The sequence below is a fragment of the Megalops cyprinoides genome, chromosome 11 (assembly GCF_013368585.1).
Source record: "Megalops cyprinoides isolate fMegCyp1 chromosome 11, fMegCyp1.pri, whole genome shotgun sequence".
NCBI lineage: Eukaryota > Metazoa > Chordata > Actinopteri > Elopiformes > Megalopidae > Megalops > Megalops cyprinoides.
The window spans coordinates 31,632,226-31,656,860 of NC_050593.1; the positions used below are offsets into that span (position 1 = coordinate 31,632,226).

At 40.1% G+C, this 24,635-nt stretch overlaps 2 protein-coding genes across 3 annotated transcripts in view; both read left to right on the plus strand.

Moving 5' to 3' along the window:
- Window positions 1–7,892, plus strand: part of thsd7ba (thrombospondin, type I, domain containing 7Ba) — a 112,078-nt gene extending 104,186 nt beyond the window's left edge. Inside the window, exons 21-27 of the mRNA XM_036540554.1 lie at window positions 721–892; window positions 4,222–4,395; window positions 4,835–4,930; window positions 5,684–5,766; window positions 6,477–6,669; window positions 6,931–7,018; window positions 7,496–7,892. Coding sequence (XP_036396447.1) covers window positions 721–892; window positions 4,222–4,395; window positions 4,835–4,930; window positions 5,684–5,766; window positions 6,477–6,669; window positions 6,931–7,018; window positions 7,496–7,577 — 888 coding nt within the window. The 3' untranslated portion in view covers window positions 7,578–7,892. The remainder of the gene's footprint in view (window positions 1–720; window positions 893–4,221; window positions 4,396–4,834; window positions 4,931–5,683; window positions 5,767–6,476; window positions 6,670–6,930; window positions 7,019–7,495) is intronic.
- Window positions 7,893–14,545: 6,653 nt separating this feature from the next.
- On the plus strand, window positions 14,546–21,274 carry hnmt (histamine N-methyltransferase). 2 transcript variants are annotated; one of them, XM_036541428.1, is made up of 7 exons: window positions 14,546–14,749; window positions 16,043–16,189; window positions 17,429–17,481; window positions 18,712–18,819; window positions 19,495–19,625; window positions 19,958–20,051; window positions 20,500–21,274. In XM_036541428.1, the coding sequence occupies exons 2-7, from the start codon at window positions 16,053–16,055 to the stop codon at window positions 20,853–20,855; spliced, it is 879 nt and encodes a 292-aa protein (XP_036397321.1). In that variant the 5' UTR covers window positions 14,546–14,749; window positions 16,043–16,052; the 3' UTR covers window positions 20,856–21,274. The 2 variants fall into 2 exon arrangements, with proteins under 2 accessions (XP_036397321.1, XP_036397322.1); XM_036541429.1 differs by lacking the exon at window positions 14,546–14,749 and adding an exon at window positions 15,482–15,627.
- The last annotated feature ends 3,361 nt before the right edge of the window (window positions 21,275–24,635 follow it).

Here is a 24,635-nt window from a genome sequence, read left to right on the forward strand (position 1 = left end):
CATCTGAATCACATAATCGCTCTGGGTCGCTCTGAATCGCTCTGGGTTGCTGTTTATTTTACATGTAGTATTGCGATGTATTTTGGATTCCATGATCTAGGGACTGATGTATGGTAGTATACTTGACTTTGATTGCCTAGTCAGATTGCAGAAGTTAACTTGTGGTAGGGCTGGAATAGCGTTATGCTCACACTCGCTGGTCTGGGAGTGTCGTTAGCTGGTCTGACACTGTTGTTCATTCAGTTGAATGGATACACTTCTGTTCTTTTGTGCTGGAAGTCGCTCTGGATAAGAGCGTCTGCTACATGAATGTAATGTAATGTAATGTAATGGAAGGACAGGTGATCATTCTCAATGTCAGTCAAAGGTTTAGCAGGGTTTTTAAGTGTTAGTTTTCGAGTGAGCACAGGAGAGGCTTGCTGGGCTACAGCTTCCCCAGGCTCAGTACTGACTGCACCATTCTTTTCCATTTGCGCCACCCAGGGAAAGCTTGCTTTGGACCGACCTTTGTCCCTGCCCCATCATTTAAGAGCTGTTTGTTCCACTGTTTTCAAACCCAGCCATCACACTGTGACCTTTACACTCTGAAAGCTCCAAATCGAAGCATGCATTTCTAACCCTTACTGCCTCTCCTCCTCTCTCCCTCTACCCCTCCGTTGTTCTGTGAGTAATAACTTCTATTTTTTTTTTTTTGGTCCCTCCCTCCTGCAACGTGCACAGGGGGCTGAGTGCGGTGAAGGGGTTCGGCAGAGGAACCTCACGTGTGTGGTGGACTGGGGGGACCCCTCGGAGCCCTCGCCCCCCAAAGCCGCGGACGAGGAGAAGTGCGAGGACAAGCTGAGGAAAACCAGCGAACAGGAGCTGCAGCTGGCCTGCTCCGTGCCCTGCCCCGGTACCGTGCTGCTGTAGTGTCGTTGTGTTGTATTTAGTGTTGTGTTCCTTTATGTTGTGTTGTGTTGCTTTGTGTTGCTTTGTGTTGCGTTGTGTTGCTTTGTGTTGCTTTGTGTTGTGTTGTGTTGTGTTGCTTTGTGTTGTGTTGTGTTGCTTTATGTTGCTTTGTGTTGTGTTGCTTTATGTTGTGTTGTGTTGCTTTGTGTTGTGTTGTGTTGCTTTGTGTTGTGTTGCTTTGTTGTGTTGCTTTATGTTGCTTTGTGTTGTGTTGTGTTGCTTTGTGTTGTGTTGCTTTATGTTGCTTTGCGTTGTGTTGTGTTGCTTTGTGTTGCTTTGTGTTGTGTTGCTTTATGTTGCTCTGTGTTGTGCTGCTTTGTGTTGTGTTGCTTTATGTTGCTTTGTGTTGTGTTGCTTTATGTTGCGGTGGATTGCATTGCTTTATGTTGTGTTGTGTTGCTTTGTGTTGCTTTGTGTTGTGTTGTGTTGCTTTGTGTTGCTTTGTGTTACGGTGGATTGCATTGCTTTATGTTGTGTTGCTTTGTGTTGTGTTGTGTTGCTTTGTGTTGTGTTGCTTTGTGTTGCGGTGGATTGCATTGCTTTATGTTGTGTTGTGTTGCTTTGTGTTGCGGTGGATTGCATTGCTTTATGTTGTGTTGTGTTGCTTTGTGTTGTGTTGTGTTGCTTTGTGTTGCGGTGGATTGCATTGCTTTATGCTGTCTTGTGTTGCATTGCAGGTTTAGATAGTAAATTACTGCACAACATGACAGAATACCATTATCTGCATTCTGTTATCAGTAAAAGCCAAACTGCTTTGGGACACAATTATATCGCTGTATTACTTGAGCATTTCATCACCTGATTGACATGGGCCTACACTGCTCTGAGTTCAGGAAAGGTCACGTGCAGTATGCTATAGGTGCGATGTTTGATCCTCTGGACATGGCCAAAGAAATGATCCACAAGTCTGAGACCTCAAGGGCACAGCCATTTTCTGAACTATATTTTTTTCCATCCCTGTTTTCAAAACAAAGCCACAGTGTGCTGTAGTTCTGGAATGAGGAGTCAGGGTTCACCATACCTGAATATTTTTTGATCAAACCAGCGAAAATTACAATGTCCCATCTCCTTTGTTGTTGCCAATGTTGTTCTGTCCAAGGCATGGACCGGCACTGGATATCATTTTATAAGCCAGTTCTCAATGTTCCAGCTGAAACTCCTCATGCATTAAGAAGATGGATCCTGGATCCCTTATGCAAAACAAATGCTTCTGATCCCGGTTGTGAAAGTTCCAGAAAGGCAGTGTGTTCACAGTATGCTTTTCACTGTCTCCAGTGAGGGTTGGAGATAGGACTGGCTGAATGAAGAGGGTCAACACCCTGTTCTGCTTCAGATTCTGGCTAATGGCAAGTCAAAGAGTGGGATTTTACAGATGAGAAGCTTTAGTAGTCAGAGGAATTGTCACTCTGAGATGTGCATTTGTGGATTATCCAGTCCATCAATGTAAAAGGATCATGATCACAGAGAGTAGTCTGTATGCTTCCTTTATAATAACATCGTATGCACAGCGTATTTAGCATTGTTTTTTACACTCATCACTCATCTGTGTGAAGGGGTGGTGTTGTGTTACAGTTTGTATTATATATAATTATTTGTGTGTGTGTGTGTGTGTGTGTGTGCGTGTGTGTACGTGTATATATCTCATATATATACATTGGACATTAAGGTCTCATTGTACATTAAGTGAAAGTGCATGAAACAAGCCTCCATAAGCATAGCGAAAGCACCATTATTAACCAATTCATAATACATTATGCATGATGCTGATGCATTATGATAAAGCGATGACACACTTTATCATGTCATAACAGAAATCAATGTCACATCCAATATAACACACATGACATTCCTGGGGTTGTGGTGTGTCCCAATGTTATATAACACCTTTGGCAAGGTTGGATGTGACATTCATATTTGCACAGGACTTGACACTAAGTTGGAAATGTGGTTGCCTGACAGGGCAGTGGATACTGAATATATATCCTGAATGGATAATGAGGTTGCTGTGTCTTAAAGCTACATATTTTGACTTGAAATGTAATGTTTCTTATTGTAATATTGTAACATTAAACTTTTTTGTGAAATATTTCCTGTTTAAGAGGAAAATATTAATTTAAAGAGGTAAAAACAGTTTACCGTTTTTTGTTTGTTTGCATATTTTTTGGTTGCCTAGACAAGTGGGCAACACAAAATGGTTGCCAAAATGTCTAGGTAACCGCTGATGTTGAGCCCTGCTACGTAACACATTGTGATTTGTAATAACGTATGGCATGTATCATGCATGATGTGTTACGAATGCTTAATGTAGCTGTTATGCCATGCTTATGTAGGCTTTATATATGCTTTATGTAGTTGCACTTAATGTACATTGAAAATATTTGTCGGCCTCATCTTTTTAATCTTTACAGTGTTGCTCAAAGCAGTAATACTATTCACAAATAATGATTTTGATTCCAGAAAATACAACAGTCATGTTTGCTGACCACTTTAAGTAACATTTTAAATACAATCCCTCAAAACCAAATTGAGACCAATACCCTGCTGTTTTGAAGTTCAATGGATGTATCTGCAGCTATATAGAGGCCAGGAAATAGAAAGGAGTTTCCTGTTTCACTGGGGTATAAAAGGAAGTAAAGCCGAAAGAAATTCAGTGTAGTCTGCATCATCTTGGCCAAGGTCCGAGAGCTTAGTGAAGACTGCAGAAAATGGTCATTAACCTTGACAAAAGATATGCCAATGGAGGAACTCACAATAAGATAAATCTACCTCTCCCCACAGTTGTGTCCATTATTAAGACATTTTAAGGCTGCTAGTACAGTGGCAACCCTGCCAAGAAGAGGATGCAATTGTATTTTGCCAGTAAAGACTGAGAGACAAATGGTTCACAAGGCAACCATAGATCCCAAAGGCAACAATTGGAGATGTCAAAAGCAAACTGGCCTATTCAAGATACAAAGTCAAAAATCACAATTTGGCAATGCTGTATTAATGTTTGTCTTGTATTAATGTTGCTGCCATTGCTGGGTTTCAGGGATTTTTTGTGGAAGTTTCTGGGTCACTGCATCCTCCCAGTAAATGTGAATGTAACCTTAGAATAGGTCACGTACCTGAGGTCTCTCTGTTGTCTCAGTGATTTCTCCTGCTAGGTAGGTGCACTGCAGTCACTATGAGACACTTGCAGGGCAAGGCTCCTTGTAAATCATTCCTCTTTCTATCTTTCCCAATCAAATCGATCCTGTTCTGAAGTCCGCGTTTTGTCACTTCTGAATGCAGGTGATTGCCACCTGACGGAGTGGTCATCCTGGAGCTCGTGTCAGCTGACCTGCCTGGATGGGCGAAGCTTCGAAACCACGGGGCGGCAAGCGCACTCCAGGGCAGTGGTCGTTCAGGTGGTGGAGAACCAGGACAACTGCCCACAGCAGGTGTTCGAGACACGTCCCTGCAAAGGTGTGTGGGACTGATCAGGTGTAAATGTGTTACATCTGTTTAGAACATAGCTTTCATGTTTTGCATATGTTGGGTACAAGAAATGAAATAAATTATTTCTTACATGTTTATTATGAATAAATATTGTATAAATGAATTATCATTATTGTAAAATTCTTTTGTCTATCTGTTTTTAATGTACATCCTCTTTTCTATGAGCAACTCTTAACCACAAAGGCAGCACATAATGTTATATGTGTTGCCAGCCAGTTGGCAATGAAAACTTTGTGCAAGCGTAGCATTGGAGAGTTTTTACTGGGAATATTTGATTTGCAGTCTGTTACCAGAGTGCACGGTTAGAGTGCCAGTAAATAGACAGCAGAGGATGCCTCTCAGCCCCTCCAACAGTCACTCCTTGCCAGCACAACACACACCTAATGAGTGTCTCTCTCTGTGGCAGGAGGGAGATGCCACACTTACGAGTGGAAGACGAGCGGGTGGAGAGACAATGAGAGATCGGTGTGGTGTCAGCGCTCTGACGGGGTCAACGTCACGGGTGTGTCTCCTCCGCCACATTCTTACACTGCCAGAAAAAAAATAGGGATGCAGTTCATTTAAATTCGCTTTTAATGCCACACATAGATGGACGTCCTGGCGATGGGTGTGAAAGCAAAGGATTTTACCCCACTCTTTCAGTTAGGGAACTGTGTTTGACACCAGAAGGTTGCCAGTTCATATCCCAAATTGGGTGCTGCTGGATTGCTTCCATAAAAATCTAGCTGTATAAATGCAATTTAAGATACCTGAGCAGGTAAATCATCTATTATGGTACTGTGTAGTACCATGGCAATTAGCTGTCACGCTGAGATTCTTCCATGCTTGTAATTTCCTCTTCGCAGTTCTCTCCACAGTTAGCAATTGAAAACCCCAGCAAACTGGAGCTACACAGTTTGAAAAAGTAATATAAGGCAGACCATGGCAGCATCACAAATAAACTTACACAAGGGGATTAAGCTCTGGGATGCTGGATATGCAGTAAATAACAGGTTACTGATCTTATCTCTGTAAAGAATTGTCTCTAGGAATCATAAGCACTACTGGTATAATCTCTTATTGCATAGAAAGCATGAACCGGGGGCATTATTTGCGGATTTTTCTGATGTGCAATTTTCCATTCCAAAATTACAACGTTCCAAGATTGATCGGAACCCCCGATAAGGACCCAAACCCATTCATCAGATATGACATTGAATTAATTTGGTTATCAAAGCCGATATAGCTATAATAACCCGCGTGATCTCCCCTGCAGGGGGGTGCTTTCTGCAGAACAGACCCATGACCATCAGACAGTGCTATCCCCCGTGCACCAAGCCTTTCTCCTACTGCACTCAGGTAATACAATCATGTCCCTTGACCTGGGTCCACAACACGTACAGCATTAATGTAAAGTGTGCATGGAATGGTTTTCCTTTTGCCAGCTACCTGGTTACTGTATATCATTGCAAGTCAGGATAAATATGAGAAGGGTAACAATTTCCAATACAAATAATTGCATATGGGCTTCTGTGGGAGCCTATATTATATTCCACATATATTCAGTACATGTATTACTGCATATTTTACTTTATATCAGCAAGCACTCTGACAACAAGCCATTTATTTCTGGATGCCAAGAATCAAGCAGTGTGCATTGGCAGAATTTACAAAAGTATATTGCAGTGGATACACTAGCTTTTCTAAAGATACATGAGCATAGGTAAATATACATGCAGGTATTGCTATTACCAGGAAAGAAAACAGAACCTCAAACGAAACATTCCTTAATGCTTGAAGAAAAGTAATACAGCTGGCTGAAAAAGAAGAATCTCTTACTGCCCCCTAGAGTATATCCTGTGCTATGGAAAATCAACAGTACAACGGAAGCTTCTCAGTACCTCCATTGTGCTACTTAGAATAAATGACAAATGTTGAAGCAGGTCAAATTCCTTATTGCAACACACAATATGTGTTATATGTTCCATTCAATGGAGGGTAGAACACAAGCTTATATGTAAAATGAATTAAAAAGAATATTATTTTGAAGCAAAATATTATCTCTGTAGAGTGGTGTCTGTGGGTGTGAGAGGGGGTACACAGAGGTGATGACCACACACGGATTCCTGGATTACTGCACCAAGACCCCCGGGGGCGACAACAAGAAGGCAGATGTCAAGACTAACTCAGGCAGACTGAAACCCGGGACCTCCCAGTTCCAGGACTTCTTCAGCGAGTGGTCCCTGCAGCCTGTCGGACCCGGTATATGAATCATCATCATATGAGGGCCATTTTTAGGCCTTTTCCCTTTTGAGTAACTGCATATTTGGATAGAGGCCATGTGACCTGTGTCACCTGTGACCTCAGTGAAACTGAGTGGAGTTGATGTCCAGAAGTAGAAGAGCTTTCGGAAGTGAAGAGTTTGGCTCTGCATATTAAAAGACATAGTTTAGCACTTGGAAGGTTAAATGAATAACGCAGTTCCCTGGCGCTCTGTGAACGTCCTGCCTCTTGATTCCACAGATGGCCGAGTTAAGCTGTGGGTCTATGGGGTGACGGCTGGTGGATTTCTACTGCTTGTGTTCATTATTGCCCTGTCATTTATACTGTGGTACGTACACCAGCCCCTCTCAAGACCTCTCTCAGTGCATACATTATGAACTCTCAAACCCCCCAGTTAATTACATTTATTTTAATGTTTACTGTTATTATTATTAGTTGTAGTAGTAGTAGCGGTGGTAGTAGCAGTAGCAGTAGTGGTATTACTAGTAGTATTTAATTTCTGTAAACAGACTTTCACAGATTGTTTTCTGACAGAAATCTCAAAAGGGTTAATGCCATCTGCCTGGGCTTTTTAAATATTGTAAATTATTAATTCTAGATGCAATTCACAGAGAACATCACTCACAAACCAGTATCTAGAGTGCATTAAAGTGTCTGTTAGGGAAGGGAAAGGAGTAGCTCAGAGTCGCCCTCAAGTGGTGAAAAGGGCTTCTTTGCATCAACTGTTGTGACTGCTGGAAACCTGGGGGAGACGTGTCTTTTTGAATTAATGCTAGTGCCCATGTGTTCCACTTCCCTTTCCCAGGAAAAAAACAACGCAGAACAAGAGCTCCTCTCCCCCGCAGAAGCCTCTCACTCTGGCCTACGACGGCGACGTGGACATGTAACCACACGCGACCGGGTCAGTCCGAAACACACGCGTCCTACATCACGGCACGATCACGTGAGAGACCCGCCTGCAGACGCACGTGCGACGTTCAGAAGGAAGATCAGACAATTCTCCAGGGCACGGTCATTTGGAACAGACGTCTCCAGCTAGGAATTTTACTGCATTTTTGAGCAGCAAACAGAAATAATGCCAGCAATTCCAGTCTCACCTTGCATTGAGAGAACGGGATTTTGTGTACAAGAACACAAGGACAGAATCTGTTTCGGATCAAAGACCACAGTCAAACATTAACATGACAAAGAGGATAGTTCACCCTGGCAATTGGCGTTCCTTGGACAAGTGGAAAACATACATTTGCCTTATTACTAGAATTTTTTAACTGAAAGGAAAAAAAGAGGAGAGCATCCAAAGCTGTCAACAACTGTCTACAGGTCTGCTGTGTGTAAAGGAACAACTTCAAGTAACTTTTCAATTAAAGAAGAAAAACATGTAATGTAATTATGCACTATATTAGTGCTGATTGTAATTTGCTTTCTTTACAGGTCAGAATTGTTTCTAGTGTTTACATTGTAATGCAAGAATTTATGCTGTGAAATCGTTTTTTTTTTTTTTTTTCCTTTTTTTTCCTGATTTCCTGTTATTAAATCATAGAATTACAGAATGTCTCTGTGGCGCAGATCATCACGGTGCGTTGGGGTGTCCTGGTGAGCGTGTGTGTTCAGAAACATGAGCTTGTTCCTCATTCTTCAGTACACTCCACTCCCTCACCAGGAGGATGGACCAGCTGACGTATTCACTGCTACACCTCAGCTTCATCCCAGCAAAAAGAATCTCCTCAAGGAGACAACAGCATATCCTCATCTTCTATAAACGACAGAGAATGAATGACAGCGTGTCAAAGCGAGACCAAATAGCTGAGAGATTACCACTACATTTGCTCACCAGACACTCTTATTCACAGCATCTTAACTAACTTACGCTTTTTTACATGTTATCCATTAACAGAGCTGGATATTCACTAAGGCAGTTTATCCCAATGGTACTACAGCAGTGGCCTGCCTGGGCATTGAACTGTCACATGTTAGGTTGAGAGCTCTCCTTACCACTATACCATACTGCTGCCATAATGCTACCACTATTCTGCCTGAGTTCTGCTTGTCATTCTCACAGTAATTTCCTTCAACTTCACGTTACTCAGTTTTTCCTTTTCATATTTCATTTTAGTGACCATATCTGGCTTTATGTTTCTGTTCAATTGAGAATGCTAAATTCTACGAATATGGAGGTACATTTTTCCATTGTGTCTACAAAGATCGTCTACACAGAAGTGCCACTGTCACCTGTGCTGAATGTGTTTCCTATGCTGTAAATGACCCATGTGTGCTCTGGCTGTCATTACCATCACTGCTTTCTGTATGTGATCATGAGGAACTCCCACGGTCTGAGAGATATGTGGAGATGTATTTCTGCTGTTACGTTCATGAAATACCTGCACATAACTTTATAAAAGACATAAAACTAGAGAAATTCAAGTGTTCTGCCGTACTGTATTCATCAGTGAAAATGGTGTCATCAGAGAGAAAAAAAAAAAAAACAACAAAGTTCCATGTTTCTCTTTCACAGTTCAACTTTGGCCCATCTGTCCAGAGACAACCCATTATCGAAAGTCACATAAATGTTCCTGATGGTGCCGTCTGCACTGGTAATTGGAGTAATGACCCGCTGGGAGTATCTGAGCTGTCGGAAATACTGGCTCTACACACACTGTGTGTCATTGAACCAAGGGCAGTATTGTGCAGTCACACAAGTGGTATTTCTTGCCTGCAAGTCATATTTCAGGAATATAACAAATGTACCAAGAAGTCTGAAGGTTTCCTGCTTAAGAAAGGGAAAAGTGTGTATATAGATGATTATTTATTATGTATTTGTTTATTAGATTAACTGATTCATTGATAAGAAATGAGAGTAAATACCTATGGTCGGTCAGGTCTTATGCCTTGCCCATAGGCTGTGAACACAAATATATTCCAGAAGTTTCTCTCATTTTAGGTCATCATTGTAATCAATGTTGGTTTCCTCTGCTTCAGTTGTCTTGGATATGGAGCAGACGCTGTTCTACAATGCAAATTGATGGAAGAATTCAGTGTCCAAATCTTGAATGTATTCTTTTGACTATTTGTGTTATGTGTAGTGGGTGTAACAGTATGATTTTAGTTTCATTGTAAAACAAGGTAATGACTGTATTAAGTTCAGCTAAGTTGTGTGTATGCATGCATGCAAGATCAGTTTCTACTGCAATCACTCTCCAAAAGTGGCCTTGCGATTTTGTTCCATGTCTACCCGTTGCATTTTTAAATACAGTAAAGTTTATTGACTTTTAGAGATGTGTCACAGTCCTGTTTCTGGCCCCTGAGAACTGGTAGTGGTTAAAATGCCATTTTTACAAAGTTTCAGGACTCTCCTAAAACTGATGGGTTCATTGCTTCATCCACAGTGTCATTTAAGTCACACTTGTAAAAGCAAATAAATTGTGATAGTCTATGAAAAAGAATAATGTGGTCACCAGACTTACTCAACAGCAGCAAAAAATAAACTTTTTTTTGTAAATCATGTATATAAGCATATATAAGCAAGATATTTTTGTGAGCATTTCAGCTACCATAGCCAATGAGGAAACAGTAATGTCCAACCCAAGACAGTTTACTTTGTGCAGTGAGCCATTCATTCACTTCCATTGGCTCATACAGTGGAGAGGGGGAAAGTAACTTTAAAGACATCAGAACAGGTAAGAATGAGGAAAGAAAAAGTTCTCTGAGGTTACGTGCATTTTATTTGGACACCTGCTAAATTGCAAGGTAAGGAACAACTGAAAATACATGCGTTTTGTGGTTGTTGTTTTTTTTTTTTGGCTTTAAGTGAACATGCTTGTCGAGCATAATAATTAAACTGTTTTTTGTTGAGATGATCAGGACTACAGGCAACAGTAGTGGACCACAAAACTTTCCTTTGGCTACGCATGTACATATTGGCATGAGCAAGTCAGTTGAGGACTATTGTCCAATTTGTAGGCGTCATGTGATCTTTTTCGTTAGAGTTAAGAGTGGGATATAATAAATCCCACCAGAATATGTTCAGTGAACATTATATTACCGTAGCTTGGACATCTCTTGGATACATGTCATGCACATATATACGTGACAAATATCCAAAAGGTTGCAGGTTTGACTCTCAGAGGAGGTATTGCCATTGCACTCAACTCATCGTAGTCCGCTTGATTGATATGGGGAAGGCAGTGTTCCAAACAGAAAAAAAACATGCAATATCATGCAATTTCTGATTGTGATTGTGACTTTTTACGTGCTTTTCTGATGGAGTATCTCATTGAAGGTGCATTAGATATGGAGTTGCAAATGTTGTGAAATAAATGGTGATTGTTCAATAGGTTAACATTGGAAATCGGAAACTCAGAGATTGTAAGTGAAGAAACATAGGAGAGTGGGTTTCAAGATATCTTCTACATCATCATCCTTCTTCTGGCTGCATGTTAAAGATCAGCCTGGTTCCACAGAGGTAACAAAATGTAAATTTGTGCAGTATTCTCACATGTGAACAAATATATATGTGCATTGTGTTTTGAACAGTACAATACAAGCCTTTCTCTCTGAATTTACTAACAACTTTATCATTTTAACACATTTTTAACAAATAACATAATTTTTGTGTGCTACATTAAAGTGTGAAGTTAAAATTCCAATATTTGGTACTGCAGCACTTTGGCAATTTTCACATGTACTTCACATAATCTGCCACTAGGGGGCTCTACTGATCCGTACAACTCTCCGTTGTAGTATTATCTGAGTCAGGATGTTTAGATGGGATGTCAAAATACTCAACAGAAGAAACTACTCTCTCTCACACTAACAGGGACAAAAAAAAGTCCTCTGGAATACTCCCTCCTCTTTACTTGACTTTTGGTCTATTACTAAAATGGGTACTTTTCTGATATATAATACCTGAAATGTTGTTTGATTTCCTCCTTGTGATTACAAGATTAATCAGAACCACGCTGTTCTGAATCAGTATCCTGATTATGATTGAGTGCAGACAATAGTTTATGTGAGACTACACAGCATGTCTTCACAGAGGACATTTTCTGTTTAAGTACGTCTTTAGTGCTTTACAGTTTCACAGGCCTGTTAGATAACAAACCACATTTCCTCGAAGTCAGTTACAACAGGCCTCTGATGAGACTGCAAATATTTTTGTGCCTATAGGGGTTATATAATGACAGACTGAACTTCACTGCACCTTTAAAAATAGTCTAGTTGGAATTTAGCACAGGTACATGAATCATAGGAGTGTCAGTGATATTTTCACATGAGGTAACAGTACACAAACTGTAACCAGAATAGGTATAAATGATGGTAAATCATCTGTATTGCTTGTATAACTTTTCAGCACATGCTTTTTTTAGTTTGCTAATATAACCATGCAACACAAATAACATTACAACATTAAAGATAACATGACAGAACATAACATAACAACATTAAATAACACCATGCCTATCTGTGTGCTCAGATGCTTTCACACAGACACATCCTTCATTATTTGCTGATCAGCAATAATGCTGTCCCTTAAAAATGTGTGAAGCAGTGTGAAGTAGTGGTAAGGAGCAGGGTTTGTAACCGGAAGGTTACTGGTTCACTTCCCCTCTTGGATACTGCTGCATGCAGTACCCTTGGGCAAGGTAATTACCCCACAATTGCCTCTGTAAATATCCAGCTGTGTAAATGGATAAAACTGTAACCTACTGTATGTAAGCTGCTCTGGATAAAAACATCTGCTAAAATAACAATAATGTGATGTTGCAGTGCATTTTTCTTCTGCTCAGCGTTTTGCATCTCCCTCACAAATATAATATACAAATGTGTAGAACTGGCCAGTCACCGATGCAGGCAACAGTCTAACACGAATGCGAATGACTTCCAAAGAACTACTTAAAATTCAGCTTCTTGGGGAAATTGATATATTTAAATCTTTTGTTTCAATTTAACTCGTGCAGTTAAGCATGTCAGTTCCAGTTAAGGCCTAAATGAACTAAAGCGGTGGTGTCATTGCCACCTAAACGGGCAGCTCGCGGATGGTGCTCTAGTGTCACCTCTGATTTGTCCACTTAAACCCCGTAGAGGGTGTGGCACTGTTCGGAGGATGTCGGCACAACCCCACTCAGGGCTTCACTCTAATGGCAATTTAGCGGTCATTAGCAGCCAGATCATTTTACCCAAGCTAAATGTGATCTGACTGACTCAAACGGGAGGGATAACAATGACTTGGCGATTATGAAGCAATGACTTTAGCAGAGGGAAAGCGAAAATACTCAATCCTCCTGCTTCACTGCTCTCTGTCAGTATGACACTAAAGTAACAGCCTCCATGTGAATTACAACTAGCGGTTCACTTTCAGCTTAATCTCTATTATAATGAGTGAAATAGAAAGTAACCATCTGTTAACTAAGAAAATGGTATCGCAGTGAATGCTCATATAGGCCAAAATCTCAGAGTGCATACACATTTGTGCTCTCCAAGAACCTTAAATTAAGCACAATAACAGCTAAAACAGAAAAAAAGCTAATATCAGGGTATGATTGTGGTAGAGAAAAATATTGCATTCAGAGCATTTTAATTCTAACTACTTGCTGTGGGAGAAAGAATAATGACCTACACCATCATATCTATGCAGACTCTGTATCTGAAATGTGTGCACTCTGACTGCTAGCCTGGATTGAGTCACAAATTTTGGTTAGGTGTTAAAACTACCAGACTGTGGTTTATACATGGCTATGTTTATTTCCAGTAATTGGTCACTTGTGATATTACTGATTTCCATCTAACGGACAGCCTTTGTGGGTGATTTGCTTGCCTGAATGCTATGTTGTAATGCTATTTACCTGCATATTTTACAGTCAGTTTTACAGCAATATCCACACCTTCCTTAATATCTGACAAAATGAAAGAGAGCAGGTATACTTATCATAGTGAAATTTAAATTGTTGCCTGAAGATGACCCTAGTCTGAAATGCTGCTCACTTTTCTGGATGTGCATATAGGGACTATATGTACTATTATCTACTCATGAGAGCACTTCATTACTTACTGTAGCCCGGAGCCATACTTAACATAATAAGTTTGCTCTTTTTCGATTTTGCTGTGTTTTGCCACTTTATGGCAACCTGGTGGTTCTCCACCTGTCCATCATATTTATATATTATTTGATGTTACCTTGTCTTTTCACCTGGAAACCAGGTATTGAGTCATTTATGTGGCCCTGCAACATTTTATTTACTTTTATCCTTCTCCTGTTAATTACAAGGAGGTTTAGCATTGTTCTCAGGGTATCTGCTCTGTCTGAATAAACCAAATGTCTCATTTTGGTTTGCCTCTCTCTCTGAGAGAGATCAGAGATTCAGCTGAGTTCCTATCTTAGGTTGGCTTCACACCTTAGAGCAACATACTGCACATCCCTGTCCTCTTTTGCAAGAACCCCTTACATTGCATTATTTATGTGCTTGATAGACGCCCTAATTTATCCCATGTAAGACTGTGTTTGCAACCTATTAGGTGTGTGTGTAACTATTTATTCAGTGTAGCAACTCAGACAAAAGACTCACGTGGGTGTGCTTGTTAAATGGTATAACAGCGTATTGATTGCAGTTGCACCTGGTATTTGTGGCTGCAAGGTCATGTTTGCGTGACTGGCATTGTTAATATTTGACTTCCAGTGACTGACATTGTATATGTATATGGCATGTATAAATATGTATTATGAATACGTCTTTAAGATAATGCTTAAGCTGTAAAAATAAACAAAATGTAAAAAAAAATTACACCCCACTTAATATACTATATTTGTTCTGCGTGGGACACAGACAGACATGTTGAAACAGGAACACGAGACTCACTCGTGTTCCACAGTGTTGTAATGGTTGGATCGCTAAAGAGAATTTGAGGACACGGCGTCTTTAAAAGGAAGCGCTTTCTTGTGAATGAGTACAAAGTACAGTGGGAGGGGTTACGATTTCTTTTAGAAATCTTGGTAAATAAATTTTATCTTCCGTTATCTCGCCGACGTGTGATCAGAGCGTTACTTGAAGATCATCAAAACCGAACAGTAAGTGTTGGACACTCCGCCCTAAATCTACAGCATCGAATGTAGAAATTGAGAAGCATGTCATCTGAATCCATGTACGTCAAATGTGATATTAAGAGTAGCATTTAGCGACCTGCCTCGTTCGCAAAACCAAGAATTAGCGCGTGCTGTTGCTCCTCTGTTTACTTCCGCCAGAAAAGCAAAGCAATAAATATGCCAACTGTTGCGGACATTTCAAGAGATCGGTTGTGTTAGGCAACAGCTACAGGTAAACCTCCGGATGACAATGTCTGCTAAATGACCTGTTGGCAAGAAAATGCAAATAATTTACATACCCTGCAAAATGTTTGTCATTTGCGAAAGGCAGAGTTCAGTGGACACGAAAAGTGGTGTTGCAGTATGTGTACAAGAAATAGAAAGAAATGTCTGCATTTTATGTTTTTTATTAACGCAATACAATTCAGTGGTTAATTCAGATCTGCCCCACCTTGGCTTTCATTTTGTGGTTACTACATTCGTGCTTCTGCGCCAGTTAAAATCACCAAAGTCTGCGATTAAAGCCAAGATCTTTCAATTCGGTGCTTGGGCGCATGGAAATCCGATATCCACATGTATCTTAATCCACATATCTGTCGCCCATTGCAAAATACAATATTTACTTATAGTTAATCGCTGAGCGCAGTAGCAGTTGCAAAACTAGAGAACATCGAGATCATTTTTATTGCGCCATCTGTTTTACTTGGCACTACCATTTGGTTTTCTTGATTCGGACACTTTCCCGGTGTGTGTGGTTGACGGTGACGTTCGAGTAATATAAAAGAGAAATGAAGTTTACTTCTGCGGTCGTTAACACGTGTCGCTTAAAGGGCATAATTTCTGCGCACCCGGTTCAGCTCCAGGTAAAGACACGACGAGTCTCACAGTCTGTTGAAGCTGAGCTGTTCTACATAAACAGCGCCCTGCTTCAGGGCACAGTGACCTCATGTCTTCTGGAGTAACGTTAGTTGTGAACAATATGACTTGGATTGGTGCATTCAAATAAAATGAAATCGAACATTTTTGGTCTGTATTAGCTGAAATGATTGTCCAGTACATTCATGTTTGTTATGGTGTCATGTTTTTTTTTTCCTGTGTTTGTACAGTACCAGTCAAAGGTATGGACACACAAGATTATGATAATGGGAAACATGCATTCAAAGACATCTTGATCTAAACACTTATGTTTAAATGCTTGAAATGTGTTTCTTAGACAAAGATAAAAAGTGAAGTTGATGCCTATGTATGAATTTCTTTATTACTTTGGCATTTGTTCAGAGGCCCGGTAATGGCGTATCAGTTCAAGTGCCTGGCAGAGAACGACAGCAGATACCGCCAGGCTTTCCAGCTGTTTCTGGAGCGCTCCTCCGAGCACCAGTGCATGCTGGACTTCATCCATGGCATTCTGCCCGACATACTGGCCAGGTGAGGGACCGTTTCCAAAATTATTCCCCTCTGTCACAGTGACTGTCCTGCAGTGGTCAACCTTTGAAAGGAATTGAGAAAGGTTTGCAATCAGGCGGTTTCAGATTTTCGAATTCTGGGTCAAGTGGTGCTGTTGTACTATTGTGCAAAGTACTTTGTCTGAATTACATCGATTATAAAAATTATATAAAACATATTTATACTGGAAACAATTGTATAATCCTTTTATAGAGGGAGGGCTGAGTGTAGCTCATTATAATTCCTTGCTTTGCCCTTGAAAGGTAATGTCCTCCTGGACACATAGATTTGTACCATTAGCAGTCCGATAAAATATCAGCTCCAGTTGGTTATATGTATCCTTCAAACAGTGGAAGTGCTGTTTGATGTGGTATCAGTAGATAAGGATTCTTAAAGGAATATTAATCTAGTCATAGTCTGGCAATAATTAGTGGAGTTCTTACCCATTGTATTTGCTTAGAGTTGATTTTGTTTAAATTCAGCAAAACAAATTATAGAAATATTCCAACACCATGTACTTAAAAGTAATGATGCCTCAGTTTTGTTCTGACTAAGATAAACTAAATCAGCTAAGGCAGATTACTGGAACAGCGCTAGCCTGTGTCTGGGGTTGATGGCAGTACAAAGTAGAGTTCCCAAGTGATAATTAAGATGTAGGTTGTGTTTCTAGTAACCCTGTTACACTTGCCTGCTCTTAACATCGTATTTGTTAAGGCAATAAAATAATAGTGATGTTGATTATTATTAACAGCTCAGACAATTCCAGCTCAAATGCTCTGTGTTTGAAGTTTCCACTCTGACCCCTGAAGGCTGAGGGTTCATTCCAAAGAATTTAAAAATGGTGCCCTCTAGCTCCCCACTTGTCTCTCAGCATTAAAAGAGATGGATTGTGGGTAATGACTGTGTGACAGACCAGCATCCTGTACAGGGGCTACACTTGAACATCATCTGCTTCATGCCAGGGGAGCTGGGATAAGCTCTGATCCAGAGAGTCACCCCAGGCTCGAACAGGGCTTAGCTCATTTCTGAGATGGCTTTGTCTGATTTCACCACAGACACGGTTACAGCAATAAATGTAAGTAGGCCAAGCAGTTAGGACAATGAAACAGCAATTACAGGAAGTTTGCTCGGTGATTTAAAGTGCTCAAATCACCAAAGTTGCACTGTTTGACAAACTTTGGGCCAAATTACCTATTAATGCAGGTAATTTTCCCTCTGCAGCATTGGAGAAGGGAAGTCCACTCTGAATGTGATGGGCGTGGGGAGTGGAGCTGGTAAGATATTCTGACTGACACAGAATATATATCATTACATGTCAATATAAATCATTACCAAGAAAGAGAAAGTAAATATTTAATGCATCAATACCACGACTGGTATTCATAAATTAAAAGATTAACACCCTCAGTATTCTATATTTATGATCTTAGTAAATGATAGTTATGTAAAATTACAGTAATTCTGAAAAGTAAGTATTAACCATATTTAGAACTTATTTTTTGTCTCCAGTTAATAAGAGATATACGGTAGAGGCTCTAGAGAAAGTACAGACAAGGGCAGCATAATTCGGCCCAGGTCTCAAGCAGATGGCTGAGGAGAGACAAAGTGTTTGTCTATATTTGGATTCTGCTATATCTCCCCACACCTTGGTGAAAGGCTTTTCCACCTTAACATGGATGTATGCACTACAGCTACCCACAGAGCAAGAGGGGTCTGATCAAAATGTTCATGAAATGGTTAATGAAGGTGGCCTGGTGAAGACGTTGAAAGTTAACTTCTGTCAACAGAACCAGAGGGCAGAGGTAGAAATTAGCTGAAAGGAAATTTTACACTTTTAGCCGAAAGTACTTCTTCTCAAGGAGTTAGTAATGTTTGGATAGTCTGTTGTTACTGTGCAAAATGAAATAATCAGTTGCATTTTTTTTTGCTTGTTAACCTGATGGTAAATACTTTTTTAGTTATTCACCAGTAGTGCTGTTACCAGTATTTTCTTGCCATGTCCTTGACTTGCCTGTGCTTATCAGTGACTCCTCATTCACTTGAAAATCACTCCCTTAATAAAACTGTTCTCATACATTCTTTTGCACCTGTTCCTACATGTAAGCCTCTTTGATAAAGGCTTTACTGAAACATGTCGTGCACTAGTTTGTCTCCTTGATTTTGTCTAAGTAAGAGTAAAGAGTATCACAAAATCAAGAAGTTAATGTCTACTTAGCATGTTAATGTTTTTGTGTGTGTTCCACAACCACTAGCGTTACTTTTTTGAAACCTCTTGGGGGAGATAACTAGCATAGTGCCGCAAATATGGATTTGTGCTTGCTGCAGAGATGTTCCATTTTTGTTATTGTTACTTTTTGTATATTTTTATGCACAAAAGGAGTGAGTTAATGAGTGTGGAGATGGAAGTCTTTATTTATGTCCCCTGTGCTCATGATACAGATCTGTTAAGGCTCAAGCTATGTCTGAGCTCTGCAGTGCTATTTGGCAGGTGACTGTGTTTTCAGGTGAGATAGACCTGGAGATGCTGAATCAGCTGCGTCTGAAACACCCAGGGGTGAAGGTGGACAACGAGGTGGTGGAGCCCAGCACTGACATGCTGTACAACTACAAGAGTATGTTGCCCTCTGTTCTGAGGCCTTACCCTATTGCCTATACCCTTCTATGTTACATTACATTATATTACATTGTATTACTGTCATTTAGCTGGTATTTTTATCCAGAGCAACTTGCACAGGTTTATACAGCTGGATATTTACTGAGGCAATTATGGGTAAAGTACCTTGCCCAGGGGTACAACAGCAGTGCCCCTTTCGATTACAAACCCTACTCCTTACCACTAAACTTCATTGCTGCCCCCTTTTTATTTTACAGTGTCCTCTATTTATGTGATTATCCTTCTTTACTAAAGGTTTTTATTGTATCATGGCCTCTACATTCTGTAGTGGTCTCTGTCTCGCCAGTCAAAATGTTCACTTTCTTACTATTATTGCAGTTTAATTACTGTTATTGTAGAGTGACCTCTACTGAAACCATTCACCTTTTCTTCTAAGAACTTTCATTGCAATGCAGCTTCTACTGAAAGAATTTAATTATTTGTTTTCTTTTATCATTTGTACAGTTACACCGGAAAAGGCACTTATTTCAAGTACAGTGTGTATGTTCACTACATGAAGGGCTTTAGAACTATGACCACTGAAGAATATTTTTAAGAGAATGGTGAATGCTCAGTTTGTCAATGGTTTTGCAATTGTTTGTATTAAAATGTGTCATACAATAATCCAATACAGTGCTGGTTTCAAAGACCCCAAACCTTGAGCATATAAACTTCACCTGGAACAAGATGACAGCTTCTGAATTTGAGAAGCACTGGAGAGAGAAAAACATTACCAAAAAAATGGACTTCATCCACATGATTCAGGTTCTGAAGTTTATGATCCTATTCAGATTGCTGTCTGTGCAACAACTGCCTAACTGCCTAACTGTCTGCTGTTGAGTATGACAACACTGAAAGAACAGATACAACACATAGCCAACACATAAACGGACAGTCCTGAGATTGTTGCTGTTTTTTTATTTTATGGCTTATGTGGCAATACAGGTTTATGTCCACATATATTTGAAAGCCTTTCATTCTGCAATGATTTCTGCAAATCAAAACCACATAAATGCAATTAAATGATTGAAAATATGCCTTTTGACCCCATGTTGATGCCATACCCTGTATTACTGACAGTCACCATCCATTTTCAGATGCTGTATTACGTTGCTGATCCTGATGCCACTGTCTCATTCTTCCGGAGTCTCTTGAACAAGAATGGAAAACTTCTTATCATTCTAGTCTCTGGTAAAGTTATTTTGTGTTTTATTTAAATAATGTGTGTGTGTGTGATTACTTTCCAGTACGTTGTTTTTCTATTCTTCACCAGATGGCTTTACACAAAGGACTAAAATACTTTAATATAGTCAAGACATTTGATATACTGGATAATACAAGTTTTACAGTCATTTATATTTAGTTGTAAGTGGGTTTGGTTATATTTGGGTGCTTCTGTGTTTGTGTGTGTGTGTGTGTAGTTGCTGGTATATGTACACATCTATTCTCAGCTTACACAGCAGAGTGAAGCAGAGTTTAGGCCATTGATTGCATCAGGGGATTGTGGATTCCACTCCTCAGTGAGATTTTTCTCTTGAGCGCCAGATTGTAATGACATTTCATGTCATGTCATGTCATTTCATGTCATTTCATGTCATTTCATGTCATGTTGTGCTGCTTGCTGGCATCCTCTTTGCAGGTGAGAGTGGGTGGGGAAAGCTGTGGAGGACTTACAGGGCACAGCTGTGCTTCACTGACATAAGTCAGTGTGTGACCACAGAGGACATCAAGAGCTTCCTCGACGCCAAGGGCATCAAGTACAAAAACTACCTGCTCCCCTCTCAGATGGACATAACCGAGTGCTTCACAGAGGGGAACGAAAAGGGGGAGCTTCTGCTTGACTTTCTGACCGAAGTGTTAGACTTCAGTAAAATGGCGCCCCCTGCCCTGAGAGCGGGAGTGCTGGACTTACTGCGCCAGCCGGTCTGCAGCACTGAGGTGGACGGAAAGGTCATATTTAACAACAACCTGGAGGTTATAGTTCTGGACCCTTAAACTGGACAGAAGGACACACACGCACACACATATGCGCGCACGCACACACACACGTGTGTGTGTGTGTGTGTGTGTGTGAGTGTGTGTGTGTGTGTGCGCGTATGTGCTCCATACATCCATACCACTGGGAGACTCCTATGAAACAAACTGTAATACACGCTGCATAATCCTCTTTAGGGAACATTAAATGTTTGGAACATGAAGCTGCTGTAAGACGGTGGTGCCCAGGAATAAAGTCATGAAACAACATGTGTAATTGTTTTATTTTTTAAAGCACTGCCTGGATTTGTGCTGTATTTCATTTTTTTAATAGTTTGGTTGTAGTAATAATCGTGTTATTATTACGTACGTACGTACACCACCTCAGAAATCGCCTTCAGTATTTTGAAGGTACATTGTAGAGAAATAGAGAATAACATCAGGCAATAAAATATATTTTTAAATAAGAAACTATGTTACTCCTTGCTTTCAGTTTACTAAGAAAACTGCTGAAGTCTGGAGCATAGGCAATACCTGAGAAAAGAGAAGACTGAACAGGAGAAGATTAATGGCCAGTTTATGCTAGTGACAATATTTCTTATTTACTGTTGGGATAGGAGAGATATTTGTAAAAAAGTGGTTTCATATAGTATGCCCATCAGATATTCAGTTTATTTATACCTGGGGAAATGATCATTTTTGTCAGCAGTGGCTCATGTTGCAAGTTCCCATTTGCTGATTTTTAATGGCAGCTTGCTAACTGCTGGGAATACACATCGAAGTGCTCTGTTGGATCAGAGCGTGGACTTTGTTTTCAGTGTACAAAATCAGAATGACAGCAAAGCTTTTAGCCCACAAAATTTTGCTCTGATATGGTTTAAACCATGCCAGCATGTTATACTGATTTTGTCTCTTCACAATTTACAGATAATTTCTGATTCAGCAAGGTTGATGTGCACCAACCCCCCAAAAAATGAAGGGAAGATGTAAAAATGGTTGGCCCATTTATCTCTAAAAATATAGGCACATAAGATCATGTTAACCTTTATCTTAGTTTTCTACAGTGTGTTAAGCACAGGAACTAGACTTGTAAGTAAAAGGTTGCAAGTTTAAACCCTTGAGCAAGGTGCTCATTCTGAATTAATTTGGTTAATAAAATAGCTACCTGGATAAACAAGAAATGCATGTGAAAGGTAACTTAAACATACCTTGAAAGAATACCTCTACCACGCAAAAAAATGATGGCGTATTGATATAGCCTTTACACACCTCTTCAAAATGTGAAAATTTTAAACTGAGCATCTGTGCTTGTGTCATCTTGAAAAAGCAGCACCATTAGGCCTTGGAGACAAGCCAGTGAAAAAAGGAGCTGCCCTGTCTCTGTGGTTATGCAACAGGAAATTAGTTCCACCTCCAGGAGATAAAGAGCATTTTCTGTTCTGTCTCTCACAGAGGAGGAGGATAAAGAAAATGATAGCAAGAACATGCTCATTTTATCATCTCCTTTTGAACATTCAGGGAGGAAAGCATTCAACAGCAGTACTGTGTTAAAAGGCATTGCTGACCAGCCATGTTGGTTTCCTATTGGTGCATTGGCTTTCTTTTCCTGAACACTTTACCTGCCTTTTCTTGAACACATTGGCTCACCTTGAACATCTGAAATACCACCACCTAAAGCAATTTCTTATGTCTTAAACTTGTTTCCCTTAAACAAAAAACTTCAAATCTATGGTTTCACGCACTTAAATCTCTACTAGCTATCTTGTCTGAAACTTGGTCATGCAGCACTTCTAATATTGTTGACTCCTTATATGGCTATTTGCTTGTACTGTCCAGTTTGCCAGCAGCACTCAGCTGAGAAGATTATATGCATACCCTATCACATAGGTTTGGTGACAAGGGTTCTCTCAGGATCATTTGGAAAGTAGTACAAAGGATTGACTTCATTTTTACCTGTGGAAACTTTCCTGCTATAGGTTTATTAGCGCTTCATGAGGTCACACATTTAGGTCATAAAAGGGCAGAGATGTGGCGTAGTGGTAAGGAGCAGGGCTCATAACCAAAAGGTCACCAGTTCGAATACTGAGTGGGAGGCTGCTGTTGTACCCTTGGGCAAGGTTCTTAACCCACAATTGCCAAAGTAAACATCCAGCTGTATAAATGGATAAAAGTATAAGTCACTCTGGATAAGAGCAACAATGATGCAATAACATAATGTAAAAGACCCACTCACTCATCATGTGACTCTCTCAGTGCTATGTCATCACCCAGCTTGGCTAACAAGTTTCACTTTAATAAGACAGAGATCCTTTCAGCAGTCCTGGACCAAACCAGACCTAAAGTCGCATGGGCACACGTGATTGCCACCACAACCACACACGGTTCTCACAGGTCATTGGCAACATCATGTGATCATCTTTAAAAGCACAATCTCTCTAGCCTGTTTTTCAGTTAAGTCATGCTGCATTGTCAGTTCTAGTTGCACACTTCATGGGAAGTCTTTGGCCTGCCTATTGTTAGAGTGAACCTTCACCTTTCCCAGAAAAATGTCTGTTAATTGTTTAGCTGTCAACTTGTTAAATGTCTAAGGATCATTGCCTTTCCATTTTCAGCTTGACCATGATTTAGCAAATTTCACATTGAGTGCACCTTACCAGTTAATTGTTTCATTGTTACTTGTCAATTTGTAATTGTCTGTGTGTAAGCCAGGCATTGGTTAATGAGCCTCATCTGCCTAATCAGGCTTGTTAAATACAGGAGTGAAATGCCACAGGTGTGTTGAGAGACTGTGTTTGTTTGGCTGTGTGTTCAGGCTGGCTCCTTTTATTTGTGGATCTTTAAAACAAGGTATGTTTTGTAAGTCTTGCTCCTTCTGGGTTTTTTGTGAGATGTGTTGGCCAGCTTCGTCCCACCTACATAATTTAATGCTTGTGTGCTGAATGCATAAGCCCTTACCCATTAACCCTCTAGAATAACTGGAGGGTGAACATAAGTGGTATTTCCTTCCGTTTCCATTGGCAATCCTTTTTTGTATGACAGCATCTAGGCAACAGCATGCACAAACAATAAATAACATTACATCCTTCAAATCTAGATAAGGGTGCCATAAAATTTGTCTCTAAAATTTGGAAAATGTTGAACAGGTTAAATGGTATGAGAATTTATTTTTTTTTTCTGTGTGGTATTGGTAGGGTAAGTAAGACATTATGTAGAAAATGGAGCCACCTTCAGTAGAGTGAGAGCAGTCAAAAAGTTATGCTGACTTTTGACACAGAGCATTTTTCTTTTTCACTTCTCCACCCTCTCTGTATATACAAAACATTTTTTTTCTTGCCGGTCCGGTGTCCAGAAAGAATATTTTACCGGACAAATTTGAAACTTGCAGGTCACATTTAAATAAGTCTGTGTTACAAATGCAAATATAATGTACACCTAGGTTGACGAAAGAATGACAAGAACCTCAAATCAGTTTGACTATTTAATGACCAGTAACTATTACGCAAAATGAACAGTAACGATTGAGCAAAACCTCAACATTAGCCGCTAAAATGTTATTACGAAACATCTGTAACTTGTAACATCTGTAGACCGTTTAAAAAAAAAAAAAAAAAAAAAAGGCTAGGCCTACATGGCATCAAATGTAGCCTATAAGCTACCAGGTAACATCCGTGCTGTTTTAATTCGATTCTGCAGAGAGAAGCCCCTATCTGCTGGCACGCTTGACACAGGCAGAACACAGGCAATTTTAGCCAGTGTAGCCCAGTCGGGGTACAGCTCACTGAACTCATAAGCACTTTGCAA